The sequence below is a fragment of the Moschus berezovskii genome, chromosome 15 (genome assembly GCF_049115385.1).
Source record: "Moschus berezovskii isolate FMDL1 chromosome 15, NW_MosBer_1.0, whole genome shotgun sequence".
NCBI lineage: Eukaryota > Metazoa > Chordata > Mammalia > Artiodactyla > Moschidae > Moschus > Moschus berezovskii.
The window spans coordinates 29,096,642-29,114,619 of record NC_142474.1 but is presented as its reverse complement, the minus strand read 5'-3'; the positions used below and the strand labels follow the sequence as shown (position 1 = coordinate 29,114,619).

Below are 17,978 nucleotides of genomic sequence, written 5' to 3'. Positions count from 1 at the left end.
TAAATAATGAGCATGTCGGAGCATACTAAGTATGGAAGACGTACAGCAGGACAGCAGGGTAAAGACAGACCAGCTCAGAGAAGGATAGTAAGTCAGGTCCGATCGCTCACCTCTGCCACCTTCTCCTCGGAGCAGAGGGACCCTTAGAGAGGAAAGGACATGCACCATTCTCATCTTGGGGAAACCTGCTGGGTCAGCACCCAGTGCTTCCCCACACATAGCCCTCCTCCTGGGGCAGAGCTGGGCTGTATACCCCAGTTCCCCTGCAATTTGGCCAATGGGATTCTGGCCCAAATGGTGTTTGCCACATCCAGGCCCAGCCACCCTGTGCCCCTTGCTCTGGAGCCCTGAGTGACCACCTGCCAGTGACCGTTCCAGGAGCAAGAAATAAGCATGGATTGAGTTACGTTTCTGAAATTGTGGGAAAGCTTGTCATGGCATCAGCCCACCCTAAGGCACCCTCTCTTCCTGCAGTCTGTGTCAGAGCAGACATCGAATTGGAGGTAGCCTCCCTCCAAGGGCTGCAGACACACTGGGCGTCTGAGGAGCAGAGGACACACTCTCTCCAAACCACAGCAACGCTTCAGACTAGAAAGCAGAGAGCTCGCCTCCCAGTGACTGAACTGTAACTTCTGGCTTCCGGCACGTGGAATGTGCAGCTCTGCCGGATACCTCGCCTGGTCAACAGCAAGGCCAGTCATCAGGAGCTTGCGTCTACAAGGACCTGAGAGCCTCTGCCCACTGCTGCTTGCCTGCCTGACATGCAAGCTTTGTGTTAACTTGGGAGGGGGCGTGTTTTCCCCCATTGGAGCATGTAGACATCACTGTGGCTTGTGAGAAGATGTGTCCTCATCAACATGCCCGTGGGCCGGTGGGATGGAGAGCCCCTGCCAGTGGGGGGAAGCCAGCCCTCCCCCTGCCGTCACCAGCCACAACTTCTCTGTCCCTGGGACTCTGGAGGGGGTCAGGAGGAAAGCACACCCGTGTCTTTTCCTCCATCATCCAGCAGAGGACAGACATGGCAGGACCAATGTCTGGGGACCCTCGCTGGACAAGACTCTACCCATGGAAGTCTCCTCCCCTTTCACAGGCCTATGTGCAGCCTGTGAGACAGAGGAGGGAATTTCCATGTGTCAGGTGATAATATCATTAACCTAGGAGACTGGAAACCAGGGCAGCATAGTATTCCAGCAGTACTTCTGACTGGCTGGCTGTAAATCTGAGATTCCAACAATTCCTCTTTGAGTTCGGGTTGGATTAACATGTGAGAACAGCTTACAGAATTCAGAAATGTGCACTTACTAGCTTGTCAGTTTATTGTAAAGGCTGTGACTTGGGAACAATCAGATGGAAGAGGGGTGTGGGGTGAGGTGGGAAAGGGGCACCCCAGATCTCCAAGTGCTCACCCCCCGAGGCTCTCTGAACCCCGTCCTTTTTGGTTTTTATGGAGGCTTCATCACGTCAGCATGATTGATTAAATCATGGCCATTGGTTCAACCTCCAGCCCCCTTTCCATCCTGGAGGTAGGGGTGGCAGAAGTACAGGTACAAGCCCTCCGGTCTCAGGGTTGGTCCCCCTGGTGACAAGGGTCCGGACCCTCCTTTCCAAAAGTCCCTTTGTGCAGAAACTCAGCTGTGCTAGACAGGGTTTGCTATGAATGTCTGCAGACGTGTTTTTGATGCTTATCTTTTAGGAAACTGCACAGGCTTTGGGGGTTCTGGTGAACAGCAGGGATGAACACCAAACTATATATTTCTTAAGTCACAGCATCACGTGTGGAGAAGGCAGGATGATGTTCATGACATGTCACTGCCGCTGTGATGTGTGTGTGGTGGGGCATCTGACCTGGGGTCCCTGCAAAGTTTGCGGCTTCATCTCTGCATATTAAACACCACCCTCCCTTTCTGCATCAAACAGAATAGGAAACAAAGCAGACAAATCAGGCCAAGGAATGAAGCTGATGCCTTAAAAACAGTGGGGCAAGGCACTCCCCATGGATGGCATTATCTACTGAAATTCTCACTACCGTTTCATCAGATTATTGCTCATATTGGGTTGCAATTTTCATTCAAAGGGAAGAAGAAAATGCCAGTTGATGGCCTTGATTATTGAAACATGAATTTGTGAAATGAGTCTTTCCCTGCTTCAGCAAAAGCAACCTCATGGTGGCTCTCAGGAGCAGATGACACCAAGGGAAGGGACACAGAACTGCCCCCTGGCACCCCAGACTCATTCTCAGGCCCTCTGACTTCACCAAGGTCACTGTCAGCACAGACGAGCCATCATTCTCCATTTGGCATTTTAGTCATAATGGGGAAGAAGTGTGAACAAACAGATCAAAGGAAGATGTTAGAGGTCAAGGGCCACGACCCATGTTCCTGTCCCATCTCCTCCCAAGCACCAGAGTCACTTGACAGTGACCAGAGAGAGAGGACCCAAAGTGAGCAGGCCTGTCCACCCTGGAGGATGCGACTGCCCTTCGGCTTTTTTCTGTTCTGTGCAATACAGATCTTGTTACTGAAAAGGTGAAATCTTGATCTTCTCAGACACCCAGTGCAGAGCCATCCCAGGCTCCAGGAACATGCCCATCAGGCTCGATTCTCGCCATCCTGGGAGAAGCCTAGACTAAAGCTGAGAGCAGCCCCCTCGGCAGGAGGCTCTCCACTCACCCTCACCAGCTGCTGCGGGAAGGGCCCGCGCGAGTTCTCTGGCACGTTGATGGGTGGGATGACCCAGTCCCGTTTCTGCCTTCTCAGCCCGTTGGCGCTCTGGCGCTGTGGCCATGGCAGCACTGTGTCTTTTGGAGGCTGGACGGGGTCCAGGACTGTGTTCTTCTTTCCTTTCTGCAGAAAGGGAGAAAAGAGGCAGAGGAGCCTGGTTAGGTTTTGCAGAGGAAAAGGCATCACTTAGAATCTATGTGTGTGTGTGTTAATCACTAAGTTGTGCTAGACTCTTTGCAAACCCATGGACTATAGGCTGCTAGGCTCCTCTGTCCATAGGAGTCTCCAGGCAAGAATACTGGGGTGGGTTGCCATTTCCTTCTCCAGGGGATCTTTCTGACCCTGGGATTGAACTCTGGTCTCCTGTATTGCAGGCAGATTCTTTACCATCTGAGCCACCAGGGAAACCCCCGGAATCTAGATCCAGGAAAAGACTGGATGGTGTTGGGAAAAGTGTGTGTGTGTAGGTATGTGCTACGGGGAAAAGTTCTAGCAAGCCTCTCATCTGTACAAAGAAATGGACTACAGATTGAGTGCAGGTAAAGAAAATACAGCTGACTATTTAACAAGTAGATCAGGGCTTTTAAAGAAGAAAACAATGGGAAAAAAATGACAAAGGAAAGTACTCATACATTTTAATTTAAAACCCTTATTTATGGATGAATTTACAACAAATATGACCAGAGTTAATAACCTCACTATATAAAGAGTTCTTATAAATCAGTAAAAAATGGGACTTTATTATAACAGGAAAAAGACCACAAGTAGATAATTACAGCAAAATAAATACAAAGGATTGATAAACTCATGAAAAATATTCACATCTTCCAGTTATCTAACCAAACTAAACCAGTGTACCTTCCTCACCCATCAAAGTGACAGGAGTAAACAAAGTGAATCCTCTGTGCTGAGGTGTGTGCTGTGAGTCAGCAGCGGGTGATGGTTGAGGGTGTGGAATTTGGCGTCACGCACACCCTCGTCCAAAGATCTGTGGACACGGGGCAAGGCCCTCAATCACTCTAAGCTTCAGCTGCTTCTTTTATAAAGTAGGGATGGTATAACAGTATTGAATTCAGAGGGTTGCTGTGGAAATTAGACGATAAGAGCCCATGCCTGATGGGAACCAGTGGGTCTGGATGTCGGCTGCTCTGAAGCCATGGACCTCGTCACTGCTGGGACCGGCATTTAGCCAGTGACTTTAAAGGGCCTCAGAAAAGGTCCTCGCTCTTGACCCCATAACTCCAGAGCCGAAACCTGTCCCAGTGAAACTGTGTGGACAAGACCCTACAAATAAAGATGTTCACTGTAGTTGTCTTTATGATAATAGTGTGTATATATAAAATAGTAAAAATACCAGGAAAAAATTCTGGAATTCTGATAGTAGTAAAATAGTTACATGCATTGCACTGCATTCATATTTTGGGATATTACATGTCATTAGAAGTTACCCTTTGAATACATGAAGAAATTCCATACGATAATAGTAAATGAAGAAATGGTGCCAAAGTTACAGGCGATATGAGTCCCATGATTTTTTAAAGGGTAGGAAAAGGCTGGAAGGAAACACACAGAAATGTGAACTCTGGTCTTCTCTAGTCACCAGTGAATTTTATTTTACTTTATTTCTTTTACTTTTCTGTATTTCGGGATGTTATAATGTACATGACATTCTATAAATAAGAACTCCTGTTACATGTGACACCTACACCTGTGTGGCCTCCAGGTTTACTTTCAAGGCACCCCGTGTGACTGCCTCTGCACTGTTTCCACAGTTGATGTTCATTTTACTCCAAGTCTCAGAGCCAGGAGTACACAGGAACTCATGGTATGGAGACAGACCTTAGACCAGGATAGCCCAAGCCTGGCTGGAGGCACCTGGCCCTACATGGCCCTTCTCCAGTCACGGCGTCGTCTCCACCCTCAACTGAGCCCTGGACCCAGTGAGAACCCGCTGCTCTTGGTATTATCCACTGTGGACAGAGAGCCTCCCTCACTCCCTTTTGCAAAAAAGTTGCATAGAAATGTTAGACACAGCCAGACAAAACTAACTGATTAAAAAAACAACAACAACACAATTTGTATCCTTCCTGAATACCCAAACCTAATGTTGATTTTTTTGTTGTTGTTTAGTCGCTCAGTCGTGTCCAACTCTTTGCAACCCCGTGAACTGCAGCACACCAGCCTTCCTTGTCCTTCACTATCTCCTGGAGTTTGCTTAAACTCATGTCCATTGAGTTGGTGATGCCATCCAACTACCCCATCCTCTGTCGTCCCCTTCTCCTCGGGCCCTCAATCTTTCCCAGCATCAGGATCTTTTCCAATGAGTTGGCTCTTCGCATCGTGTGGCCAGAGGATACATACTTAAGCTTTAGCATCAGTCCTTTCAATGAATATTCAGGGTTGATTTCCTTCAGGATTGATTGATTTGATCTCCTTGCTGTCCAAGGGACTCTGAAGAGTCTTCTCCAGCACCACAGTTCGAAGGCATTAATTCTTCGGTGTTCAGCCTTTTTTATTGTCCAGCTCTCATATCCGTACACAACTACTGGAAAACCACAGCTTTGACTGTACAGAACTTTGTAGGCAAAACCTAATGCTGCATCAGCAGAAAAACCTATCTAGGCTAACCGTATTCCACCGAGACCCCCTCTGGGATTTTCCCTACTAGGGGCCCAGCTGTCTTCCATGTTGAATTCCTGCATTTAAGAGTCTGCAGCAGTTAAAAACCAAAAGGTTCCCTAGGTTGCATCCCACCTTCATCAGAAGGATCCGTGCTAGGTGTGTGCATCCCCAGAGGCCTTGATTTCTATGGAAACCTGACATCCTCCCAGCCTTGTGACCAACCCTGCGTCTCTCATGATGATGGGCGGGGTTGTCTCTAGGCTCCTTGATGAGCATCACAGAACAGCATTCAGGTTGGTCCAAGCTGCACGTTGCCCCTTCCCTGGCAGCCAGAAAGTGAAAGTGTTCACTTTCAGTGAACACTGAAACTGTTTACTGAACACGGGTTCAGTCATGTCCGACTCTTTTTGACCCCGTGGACTGTAGCCCACCAGGCTTCTCTGTCCATAGGATTTCCCAGGCAAGAATACTGGAGTGGGTTGCTATGCCCTCCTCATGGGAATCTTCCCAAGCCAGGGATTAAACCCAGGTCTTCCGCTTTGTAGGCAGGTTCTTTATCGTCTGAGCCACTAGGGAAGTCCCTGGCAGCCAGGATGCAGAAGACAGCTCTCCACGTGCCCCAGGCACTTCATGGGCACTGAACGTTCTCCACCGTCTCTGCCTGCATCCTTCCTCCCTTCAAGGCCACAGGAAGGTCATCCCTTCTCTACCAGAGGACCCAGAGAGGCCAAGTCTCTTCTGAAGACCACTTAGCTCATTAGGCAGAGGCGGGATCTGAGTGCCGGGGGTCAGGCCTCAAGGTTGGAGCATCTGGCTGCATGCCACCCTCACTTCTGGGGTCTCTTCGTGAGGTCACATCCCCTCTAGGAGTCCTTATGTCTGCATGCAGTGGGTTGATTAGACAGGGACATTCCCATCTAAGAGGTCCAAAGACATTAGTTTATCTCTGAGTTCCCAGCAGGTCAGCTTGCAGGTTAGAAATGCAAAGTGTGAGATCCCAGCCCAGACTCATGCCCTCTGGGGTGATGCCTGAGGTGTGTGTTTACAGAGCCCTCCAGGGGACCAGGGGGCTGTCACCCTCCAGAGATGCAAGACCTTGCCCCTCAGGAAATGAGGGTCACCTGTCCCATCAATTGCCTCAGGAGACGGGAGCGAGACAGGGTTTGTTCTGAGCTTGTCAGTATGAGGGCAGCAGCTGGAATCAGCCAGATGCACCTCGCACGACGGTAGGGGTTGGTGGGCCGGGGCAGGGGTCCCAGCCACAGGTACAACCTCTGGGAGGCGAGGACTGGAGATCTGGGCTCCTGCCACGTCTCCCTGTGCATGGTGCAGAGAACACAGGTCTACCTGGGCACCTGCTGAGGCTCACCTGGGCCTCTGAATCTCAGATTCAGGGTTTGAAAGGTTTTCATCGAGCTGTTCTGTTCTCCTTTGAAAAACCTGCCTCATCCTCCTTTGCTGAGGCTGCGCCTCCATGGCGTTAATTTCCCTAGTGTTGTTTAAATAAATTGCACATATTTGCTACTATTTTAAAGCTGTGAGACAAATGTAATAACAAAATCTGGAGAAGATCGACGCCAGACCTGCGCTAGCTTTGCCGGGACGGGAAGACACACCCGCTCCTCTGGGGGAGGGATGCCGACGCCAACATGGACGAGCCATTGCCCATGGGCGAGTGCTCGCTTCTGGACCTGCAAGAACCTCGGGCCCCTCAGATCACGGCTCACAAACCCCGATCACAATCACACAGATGGGAATAATGCTGTGGCCGCTGTGGAGAGCATCTCTGAGCAGACGACAGCCGGCATTTCCCCACGCGCCAGGGTCACCAGCGCTTCTGAGCCACGATGGTGGATGTCGGGTGAGACATGAATGTGGCCTCTGTGCTCCTGTTACTAAACACCACACACGTGTTTGTTCATGTCCAGGCCGATACAGGCACACGCATGTATGGACACGGACACGTATGTGTGTGCTCTGTATGTCTCGCTCTCTGTATATAAGGTGTCACAACTTTCTCAGAACCAACAGCCCGGCCCTGACCCGGTGACCAAGCCCACATCACTGGTTCCTTACAGACACTTCAGCTCAAGTCAGAGGCCTTGTAACTGGTAGGGGGAGGTTCCTGACTGCTGGGCTGGCCTTGGATTCAGCCACACTCATACCTGCAGGTCTGCAGAACGGCGAGCACTGAGGAAATCGCCTGGTGGTCTGGTCGGACCCTCAATCTAGCCCACCTGCTTGCACAGTTGGCGGCTGCGGGGATGGGGTGCAGTGGGGGGTGGCATTCGAATCCTGACGTGGTTCCCCTGAATTCTGTACATCACCCTCTGCACCTCTGTCCTGTGAGTCTGGGTGGAGTCTGCTGGCTCTGGGGACCCCTTGGGTCCCTGATCCTAGGGTGGGGTGGCAGGTGGGCTTCTATGGGGGCACCTGGAGGGGCCAGGGCTGTCCTGCCCGCAGGTATGGCCTTTCCCCAAGAGGGCAGATGAGGGTGGGGACCATGGCTCCCAGGCATAGACTACGCAGAGACTGGATGCTTGTTTGTGAAGCCCTGAGTCTGCCTGCTCCTTAATCGGCTCTTATTTACAAAGCATCTCTCCTTTGAGATGGCCTCTCCCACTGAGCCTTAATTGATCGGGCTCAGCACTGGATTCTTCTGCTGAGGAGGCTCTGAAATGGTGAGCTGCCCAGAGGAGCTTCCCTGCGGGTGGGGCTGGGAGCTGCTCTTGCACCAAGTCTGGGCCCTGAGTGAGTCTTTTACTTCCCCTGGGCCTCTATTTCCCTTTTCAGGGGCCAGACGAGCTCTGGGGCAGCTGGGCTGTGGGCCAGAGGTGGGGAGTGTCTGCTTCAGGTCACAATCCGGGAGGTCAGGTGGTCTCACTCCCGAGTGATACAGGTGAACTACAGGGCCACATCCTCAACGGACACGCACTCTGTAAAGAAAACATCCGGTGCTTGTGTGGCTGCTTGGGCTGGTCCTCCTGGAGGGGTGTGTGTCCCTCTCTGCCTGTGGCTCTAGAGGGTCTGGGGTGCCCAGGATAGGGTCTAAGATCCTTCCAGGTCCCCTTGTCTCTGGGCTCAGTGCTTCTCTCTTGGCAGGGTTTCGGGACCAATCTCAGGTGTGGCATCCTCTCTCCAGGGATAAAGGGTGCACCCTCACACTCAGGAACACACATCAATGAACTCAGGACAGAAAGGGATGCAGGAAGGGAAGGCCACGGCCCCAAGTCCACAGACAAGCTGCATGATGTCCCCCGCCAAAGTCACCACTTTCTACCCTCTCCCTGCACTGAGCCCAAACCTGGAGCCCAGCCGTGACCCTTGTGTCCATCTCCCTGAGGCGGCTTTCTCCCCAGCTCCTCACCGGGCATACCGTCTCATTTTCTTAAGTTCCCGCAGCCCTGTGCCCGCCCAGTCCCGCTCTCCTTTCAACGAGGTTGTCCTCTGAGTCTGATTATGAGCGTAATTGAGAGCGACTCCCCGGTGAGGTCTTCAGGGACTCGCTGACATCAGGAAGAAGCTGGGTCATTTCCCTCCCATCATCGTTCACAAGTGAAAGATGAATAATGCAAAACTATCCTGGGGCAGGTTTTAAATTATCGCTTCTTTTTTTCTTCCTTTTTTTTCAAAAAGGAAAAAAAATGAGAGAGAGAAAAGTGTCAGAGGAGGACGATAGTTATACGCTCCTCCTCTGATCTGTATGCAAAAACTTAAAATTGGTTATATTTTCCTGTTATCCAACCACTCACTGGTAGGGACACAGAATTATGAAGAGCCAAGTGGAAGCAACTAGGTGACTCAGAGAACACTCAGAAGTGAGCAGGAAATACAGACAACCCAGGCTCTGTGTCCAACGTAGAAACTCCTTCTTGGTCATTCTGGCTTGAGGAGGGTGTCAGCTGGTTAGCAGTGGTAAGTGGAGAATGTTCACCTCTCCTGGCGATAGGAGTGCAGGTGAGGGTCCCACCATAAGCCAGTCTGGGTCCCGGGGCCCTTGACTGTGGCCTGGAGCAGGTGGACGGGGAGCAGGGCCCGGGGACACAAGCCCAGGTCATCACACGTGGGTGCCCGGCACTTCAGCAAAGTGCAGCGAGCTCCACTGTCCTCCAGAGAAGATGGCTCCCCAGAGGCCTCTGTCCTCAGGGGACGACGCGGATCTGGAAGTGGCTTAAAAACTCCCAGACCACAGTGTGTTTCTTAAGAGCACCCAGTCACCCCGCCCTTCAAAGACGGGGTCACAGATGAAGCCTGACACCCCCACAGCCACTGCACGAAGTTGTTGGGTCCCAGGCTGCTCTGCCTCAGTGCCTTAAATATCCCCCACTAAAAAATTATTTGTTTAGTTTTGGCTGTGCTGGGTTTTCGCTGCTATGCAGGCTTTTCTCAGGGTGTGGCAAGTGGGGGGGCTCTCCAGTTGCGGCGCACAAGCTTCTAATTGCAGTGACTTCCCTTCTTGGGGAGCACGGGCTCTAGGGTGCGTGCCAGCTTCAGTAGTTGGGGCACATGGGCTCAGCAGTTGTGGCTCCCTGGCTCGAGAGCACAGGCTCAGTAGTTATGGCACCTGGGCTTGGTTGCTCCGTGGCATGTGGGATCTTCATGGACCAGAGATCGAACCTGTGTCTTCTGCATTGGCAGGCGGATTCTTTACCACTATTAGCGAAGCCCTCCCCCCACTTTCGAGAGAAAAGCATAAGCACAAGTCCACCCGATGCAATAAAAGCTAAATTTATCAGAAAATGTTCAAGCTAGCGCCCCGTGGGACCTGTCCACCAGGCGAGGTAACCCTGATGTCCACCAGGACGCTTCTTAATCAAGGGCGCAGGGTGGGCTCCTTCCCCATAGTGGGCTCTCATCACCCTGGGCAGCTCCTCCTGGGGAAGGTGCCCCACACATTCCACCGCCCTTGATGGGCAGTGCAACCCCGGACCCTTAATGCTGAGAGACAGGGCTTCTGTGAGGCGGGAGCTTGTGGCTGCAATTTGCATAAGTAGATACGGAAGGGATGATGCAGGCAACAGGGAATCCTGTTCTTTAGCTTGCTGGTCTTCCCTGATCTCCGGCCTCTAGGCTGGCCTTGTGCCCAGGAGCCATGTGCCAGCACCTCTCTGGGTGGTGGATGCACAGCTGAGGGTCAGAGGTCTGGGACCAGGACCTGCACTGAATTTCCTGGGAGATGCAGGGAGAGGAAGTTCTCAGGTGGAAGGTCCTGGGAGCCCTGATTAGGCTGGGGCTGCTTCTCTTTCATCACAGAGGTCAACCTGTTCCCGCGAGTCTCGCTGTACTACCATCTCTGGGTATCCACCCCTTTCCTTTAACCAGCATCCAGCCCTGCCTGCTCCCGCACCTTCTTATGTACAGAGTGACCCAGATTGCGCGCAGTCTCATCGGACTCTCTCGGTGGCCCCAGTATTGGGGAAGGGGGTGGCCCATCCTAGCAGAAACATGACCGATGTAGGGCTTGGTGCTGCCAGGTTACAGAATTTGTGGGTCTGTGCTCAGAATGAGACATGAGGGGATGACATGCTGTGTGTGCGTGTGCACTCACACTCTGTGATGGAACACAGGTGCCTGAGACTCACCCTCAAGTATCGGTGTTATTTACGGCTCTCTCCTTGGTCTCTGATTCACCGGCCTTCCTGTTTTCATTGCTTCCTTACAGCTTTGGGTTAAACATGCTTTAGATAAGGAAACAGCGTCCTACCTATCCCAGCTCCCCCAAATGTCAGGTCTAGTACTGATTTTCACTGAGGATAATTAGATTTCGTGAGAAAAAAAGAAAGGCACCAAAATCTATAAGATAGTTCATTCCTCTACCTCCGACTTCCCTTTCAATATACATTTGAAAAATGGTACATTTTGTTTGCCTTCAAGCATGTATATTTAAAATATTTAACTAGGGTTCTGTCTGCAGCCTTCTGGCTGGTTTCCATGGCAGCTAAGGACCGACAGAATAAAATGGTATTTAACAAACACAAAATAAAACAACAGAAAGATAGCTCTCTTCTTTAACAAATAGAGCATGGGAGCCATTCTAAACAAACATTTGCATGAGTTTGGTTCTGAAAAGGCACTTAGTGGAATTTTTTTTACATCCACAACACAATGGGGAAGACCAATGCCCTCTCCTTGCCCCCCCAAAGCAACTATGGTATTTCTTACTTCCCATCTCTTCTGAGAAGGGGAGACTGTTTTGAAAATTCCCATAAAAATCATGCAAAGAAAGGTCTCCTGCATGGAGCAGCATGATTATTTCCTTGTGTATCCATATTTGGAAGGAAAGTCTGAAGCTAACACTTCTGTACCCGCAGCCTGGTGTGTGGGGATGAGGGGGTGGGGTGGAGTGGGGGATGGGGTGGAGTGGGGGTGGGATGGACTCCCCACCCCCAGCCTCATTCACTTGTACCCGGAACAACCCAGGAAGGGACGAGCTGACACGGTCGTCACTCATACCTGGGCAGAGGTCCGGGGACTGGCCAGGTTCATATAGCTGTGACGGCAGCTAGGGTCTGAGCTTGGGCCATGTCCCTTGGCCCCTCCCTGCTCCTCACTCACAAGGTGAAGCCTTGACACGGAGGGCGGATGTCCTGTGCTGTGCAGTTCTGATACCACTGCCACTGTTTCCTAAGCAGACAGGTCAGGGACTGTGGAGGTGGGAGCATCCCTGGGGAAACGCTGAGCCCTGGTTCTTTAGGCAACTTGGTTCCATCACCATCATCCTCAGGGAAGCTTGGTGTTCACAAGTAGTATGAAAACCTCATTTCTCTTAACAGGCGCTCAAAGCACACCCCTTGCCCTCTGCAGCCTTGTGTCCCCCGCAAAACGAAGACACAAGACAGTGTCTCCCAGGGCCTGAGAAGTTCCCCCGATCCCATCTGGCTCTAAACCAGGCTCTCTGCACTGCCAACGTGTGGAAGCAGGGCGTGCTCTGGGGGGCGTCCTGTGCACTTGTAAGGTGCTTGGGTCCACGTGATGCCAGGAGCAACCCCCACCTGCTGTGTCAACCCAAACTCCAGGCTTCTCCAAGCGCCCCGCTTGCAGACCTGCTCTACAGAATTAGGACAATTATGTTTTGCCAGCAACAACGTAAATGAAATTACTCTTTAGTTTACAGAAAGAAGTAATTACAGTAAGAGAAGATAAATAAATTAGCAAGTTAAGCCAAAATGTATGACTTTTTCCTGGAGTAGCAAGCGGTGGGACTGGTTGGGATCGCTCACATTGGTGTCAATTAGTGAGAAAAACGGTCAGCTTTGTCAGCGTGGATGATTCTGGAAGGCTTTGGTCAGGATGAAGGTGAGCATTTTGTGGGTGGTGAGGGAGGGTCTCTTCCTGTTTGTACTTGCATCTTGGCTCCTGCGCAGCTGCAGGAGAGGCAATGAAGGATGCAGGGGTGTGTCCTGCAGGAGTGACAGGTGTCCCCTCATGGGAACAAGGAGGCAGAGTGGTGGACTTGGCTGGGTGGGGATGGCTTCTGTCTTCTGAGGCTTTTGTATTTTCGGGAAAAAGAGAAGCTGAGAAGGGGGAGGTGCTAGGATTCAGGTGGTGGGTACTGGGTGGTGGGACCTTCTGGAGCAGGGAACGGACAGTGGCCGGCCGGAGCACAGTGGTGAGACATGATGGTCCCCATGGGGCGGGAGAGGCAGCGGGGTCCCTGGGGGCCTTCATCTCACTTAGTAAACCAGCCCTGACCAGCGCCCACTCCTTGCCTCTCTCTCAGCAGAGACACAGCAGGAAGCAGGCTGGGCATGGTGCTGGCCAGTCCAGGGTTGCTGCAGAAAAAGCCTCACCCTCCCACCCTTGCTCTCAGCCCCTCTGGAACGCCGACACATCTTAGAATAGACACAAATGCCTCTCCAAGGGCCACCTGACCTGGGCTCTGCCCGAGGGTGCTCGCATCTCTACCTGCTTCTCCTATCTCCCGTCTTGACTCAGATGTTGCACTCCTGGCACCCTGGACAGACCAGCAGCCTCTGCCTTCTACCGGCCCAGCTCTGGGCCATTCCCCACTCCCAAGACAGGCCAGCGAAAGTGACCAATGATTGTCATGCCTTTCTCCCTGGGCCTGGACCCTGGGCACCTCTCCTCTGCAAAACGCAGACCCTGACACTCGTTCAAGGACGTTAGCAGCCTGAAACATGGTCCGAGTTGGCCCTTTTCCACCGTGTCACTCCTGCTCACCCTGGGGCAGCCGGGAGCCCTCCAAAACTGCAGAAGGTGCAGCTTCCAGGGGTTAGAACTCACTCCTGCCTTCGCACTTGCAGAGTTAAAGGCTGCGGATTTCTGGGGAGCACTGTGCACCCGCTGAGGTCTAACATTGATCACCCATCGCCGGGCGGGGCCACTCAGCTGTGGTCACCATGGATTTGCTTCCTGGCAGTCTGTGTGGGTCTGTGACGTGGACACTTGGTTCTCGAGTTCCCCAGGCAGGCAAGCCTGTGCCTGAGGCACCGAGCTCGCCATCACTCATTAACACGGCTGCCATCCTCCAAAGGAGAACAGGCGCATGGGCAGCAATCTGCTCGCTCGTCGGCCGAACTGTCACGTATTGGCCATACTGGGAGCCGCAGTTTCTGCCACGTGGAGGCCACCTTTCAGAAAAGCATAAAAGGACCGTCTTGCTACTTTCTGAAGGTGTGTGCACACTCTGCTTCCAGGGCTCCACCTGATGACCTTCACTTGCTTTCCCAAGGTGACACTGCGCGTGGCAAGCTCCACTGGCCCCCTTTGGTTAAACTCCCAAGTGGGCAGCGTAGGGGTTAAGGCACGGGTGCTGGTCCTCTGGCACTCATGAAGGGCTGCTCGGGGGCCAGCCTTTCCTTAGGGGCCTCATTGCCGGCACAGGCCGGGGGTGGGGGCGTCCTCAGGAACTGTTTCTCAGCCAGGTCCTCTTCATTTTGTGTCCTGTCACAGATCTGGGTGTCTGTGATACAGACGGGCTCCTTCTAGTCACAGAGGCAGACAGTGGGGATGGGGCTTTAACACCTGTGGTCTTGGCAAGATGTCCTCGCCGGGACTGGAGAGCCAAGCAGCGGCAGGAAGAGGACTGGAGGTTCCGAACTCTCATCCACCTTCAGGAGGCTGCACGGACGGTGTGTATCTCCACCCCTGGGGTCGGGTCTCCACCTCAGCTGGAAGGCACTGGCGACATCCCCAGTGACTGACTGTCCTGGGCCCATCACAGACAGGGGCTTCCACGGCAGACACGCATGTGGAGACCAGAGGCCAGGACCAGGTGTGGGAAGGGCAGTCCCTCCGCAGGACTGCGTGAGGCTCTCCCCAGGTGCCTCTCCTGGAGCCTGGTGGTTGGCCGTGTCCTTGTTTTGCAGGAAGGTCACCTCCATCCTTGTCTTCATCTTCACACGGGTTCTGCTCAGGACTGTGCTGTTGCGCTGTGCTTAGTCACTCAGTCGTGTCTGACTCTTTGCGACCCCACGGACTGTATCCTGCCAGGCTTCTCTGTCCATGGGATTCTGCAGGCAAGAATACCGGAGTGGGTTGCCATTTCTTCCTCCAGGGGATCTTCCTGACCCAAGGATCGAACTTGCATCTCCTGCATTGGCAGGCAGATTCTTTACTGCTACACCATAGGGGAAGCACCAAGGACTGGGTCTGTGTTCAAATTTCCTCTTTAATAAGTTCACCAGTCCTGTAGGAATAGGGTCCCTCTGCCCCGAGGACCTCACCGGAACTAATTACATCTGACAACCTGGTCCCATTCTGAGGAACTGTGGGCTAGGACTTCCACACAGGAACTCTGGGGACACAGTTCAGCCCAACACTTGGGGAGGCGGAAATCCCAGGGAAAGATGGCGCTTTGGCATCTGGGCCTGGGCACGGGATAACGCGCGATTGAGTTTATCTTTCATAGACGCTGACACACTCTACAATCTAATATTAGTTTCATAAACAACAGTTTCCTTTTTTGCAAACTATACCCACAGGTCCCATTGACACTTTCAAGTGCTGCACAGCCAGCCAGATGACGAGGGTGTGAGAGCTTGATCTCAGTATCGACTGTCAGGCCGAACGTCGCTCCAATTCCTTGGGGGCGATGCAGCTCTCCCGTGGGAAATATGTGACCTCATTTGCATTTTCTAATTGAATTGCTATCAGCTTTCCTGCAAGACTGCACACAAAAACCTTCTTCCAGATTCCAGCCCTGCTGGTATTACCCACAAAAAGACCGCCTTTAAATGGTTGCTAAGAAGGGAGAGGAAAGGGAGAAGTTGCCAGGAGTTTATGGTTCACCTGACCGTAAAGCTGCTTTTGCCCGCTCCCTGAGAGTAGTTGAAATGACGGACGAGGGAGACCGTGCTTGATGGGACCTGATGCGAGAGAGCAGGGATTTATGGAACCGGGAAATTAGGGGGTCCCTTTGCGCCCTCCTCCGGGGATTCGCTTCACGTCTCCTTTCATGAGAGTTTCTTGGGACTTTTAACTGTGCAAATGACTCCTTTGAAGCAGGCCCTTTGACTTCCCTGGTGGATCAGACCAGAGCATCTGCCTGCAATGCAGGAGACTTGGGTTTGATCCCTGAGTGAGGAAGAACCCCTGGAGAATGACATGGCCAACTCACTCCAGTATTCTTTCCTGGAGAATTCAATGGACAGTGGAGCCTGGCAGGCTACAGTCCATGGGGGTCACAAAGAGTTGGACATGACTGAGTGATTAACACTTTCACTTTGTGTTTCTAGAAACTTCTACCAGCAGAACTCCCACTTGCGTGTTCCCCTTGAACTCCCCACCTTCCAAACCCAGTCAGAAGGCCCTCTGCATGCACTGAAAAGATGCTTTGAAATTGTGAAGTATAAAGGAAAGTGCTTGCAACTTCAGTAAACAAACACAGGAATGATAACAGAATGAACACCTGGCCCAGGTCCCCCCTCTCATTCCTCAAAGCCCCCCAGGCCCGCCTCCTGCTGCTTCCTCTGTGAGGTTGTACACACACTCCGTGCTGTCCACGTCTGGACCACAGTCTGCATTTCCCGGCCCTCTATCCCTTGATGCATGTCTGTAGGATTTGCATACCCTGTTCATATTTGCTGCTACACAGAATTTCACTGCATGAATCCACCACCAGGTTCTTAACCAACCTAATGCTGATGAGCCTTTGGGTTCTTTTCGGGTTCATCAGATTCTGGTGCAGAGCTCTTGGTATGAATGGGCACATACTTCCTTTGGGCTTGTACCTATGACCGGCGGCATGATGAAAAATACACACTTGGTCTCTGCTCTTCATTCCTGACACAGAGCTCTTGAGACCCTTGCAACCTCTGCAGTGATGGATTGACAGGGGTACCTTACCCATAGCTCCTAAGTCCCTAGGAATTTCCCGGGTGATAGAGCATCTTTTGTTCTAATGAAGTGACTCTGGGTGGGCTCCTGGAGGGGGCTGGTCACCAGAAAGTCTGAGTCATGATTAAGAACTTGGAGCTCTCTGTCCCCTGTCCACTCCATCCTCTGGGGAGGGGAGAGGGGCTGAGTTGAGAAGTTGAGTTCATGGATAATGCCTGCGGGATTAAGCCTCCATAAAAATCCCTGAACTCTGGCGTGTGGAGAGCTTCTGGGTTGGTGAACACATCCATGTGGCAGGAGGGTGGTGCATCCATCACCACGGGGATAGAAGCCCTTGCATTTGAGACCTGTCTGGACCTCCCCCTATGTAGTGCTTGACCTGGACATTCCTTCATGATAAACCAGGAAGAGTAAGTGTGCACTGCCCCCAATTCTGCGAACCTTTGTAGCAAATGATTGACCAGAGGTGTGGGTGCTGAGAACTGAGTTGGACAGGAGCGAGTAACCAGGAGAAGACTCACCACTTGTGACCCACGTGTGATGGGAAGTGGGCTTGTGGACTGAGCCCTGAGCCTCACGGTCTGTGCTGACTCCGGACTGCAAGGGTCAGAATTGAATTAAATTAGAGAACACCCAGGTGGTGTCCATGGAAAGTCAGAGGATTGGCTGGGGTGGAAAACCTACAGCTTTGGTGTCAGAGGTGTGAGAAGAGGAAGAGTTTTCCTCTCAATTAGGCAAAGGTATATGAGAAGAGTTGACTCACTGGAAAAGACTCTGATTCTGGGAGGGATTGGGGGCCGGAGGAGAAGGGGACGAGAGGGAGTGAGATGGCTGGATGGCATCACCGACTCGATGGACATGAGTTTGAGTGAACTCCGGGAGTTGGTGATGGACAGGGAGGCCTGGCGTGCTGTGATTCATGGGGTCGCAAAGAGTCAGACACGACTGAGCGACTGAACTGAACTGAATGAATATTCAAATTTAAATGGAAAATGCTGATTGTTATTGGAGAGGCTGTACCATAAGGCATCCCCACCAAGCACATGGGAATGACATTTCTCCACGTTCTCACCAATGTGAGAACTGGTACTGCCAGTCTTTCGAAAGCTAGTCATTCTGGTAGGTTTTGGCTTTTATCTGCATTGCCCTGCTGTGGTTGACATGTCTTCACATCGATCTGCCACCAGGCTCTCCTCTTTCATGGCCAGCTCGTTGTATTTTAATTTTTCTCCTATCAGGTTTTCTGTTTTTACATAGTGATCTGAGGCTCTCTCTATATTCAGGTGGATAGGAAATGGCAATCTACTCCAGTATTCTTGCCTGGGAAAGCCTATGAAC

General features: G+C 52.0%; 1 protein-coding gene across 1 annotated transcript in view; it reads right to left on the bottom strand.

Annotated features, from left to right (window-relative positions):
- CDH4 (cadherin 4) overlaps positions 1 to 17,978 on the bottom strand; it is a 484,021-nt gene that overhangs the window by 107,824 nt on the left and 358,219 nt on the right. The window contains exon 4 of the mRNA XM_055433932.2: positions 2,670 to 2,843. Coding sequence (XP_055289907.2) covers positions 2,670 to 2,843 — 174 coding nt within the window. The remainder of the gene's footprint in view (positions 1 to 2,669; positions 2,844 to 17,978) is intronic.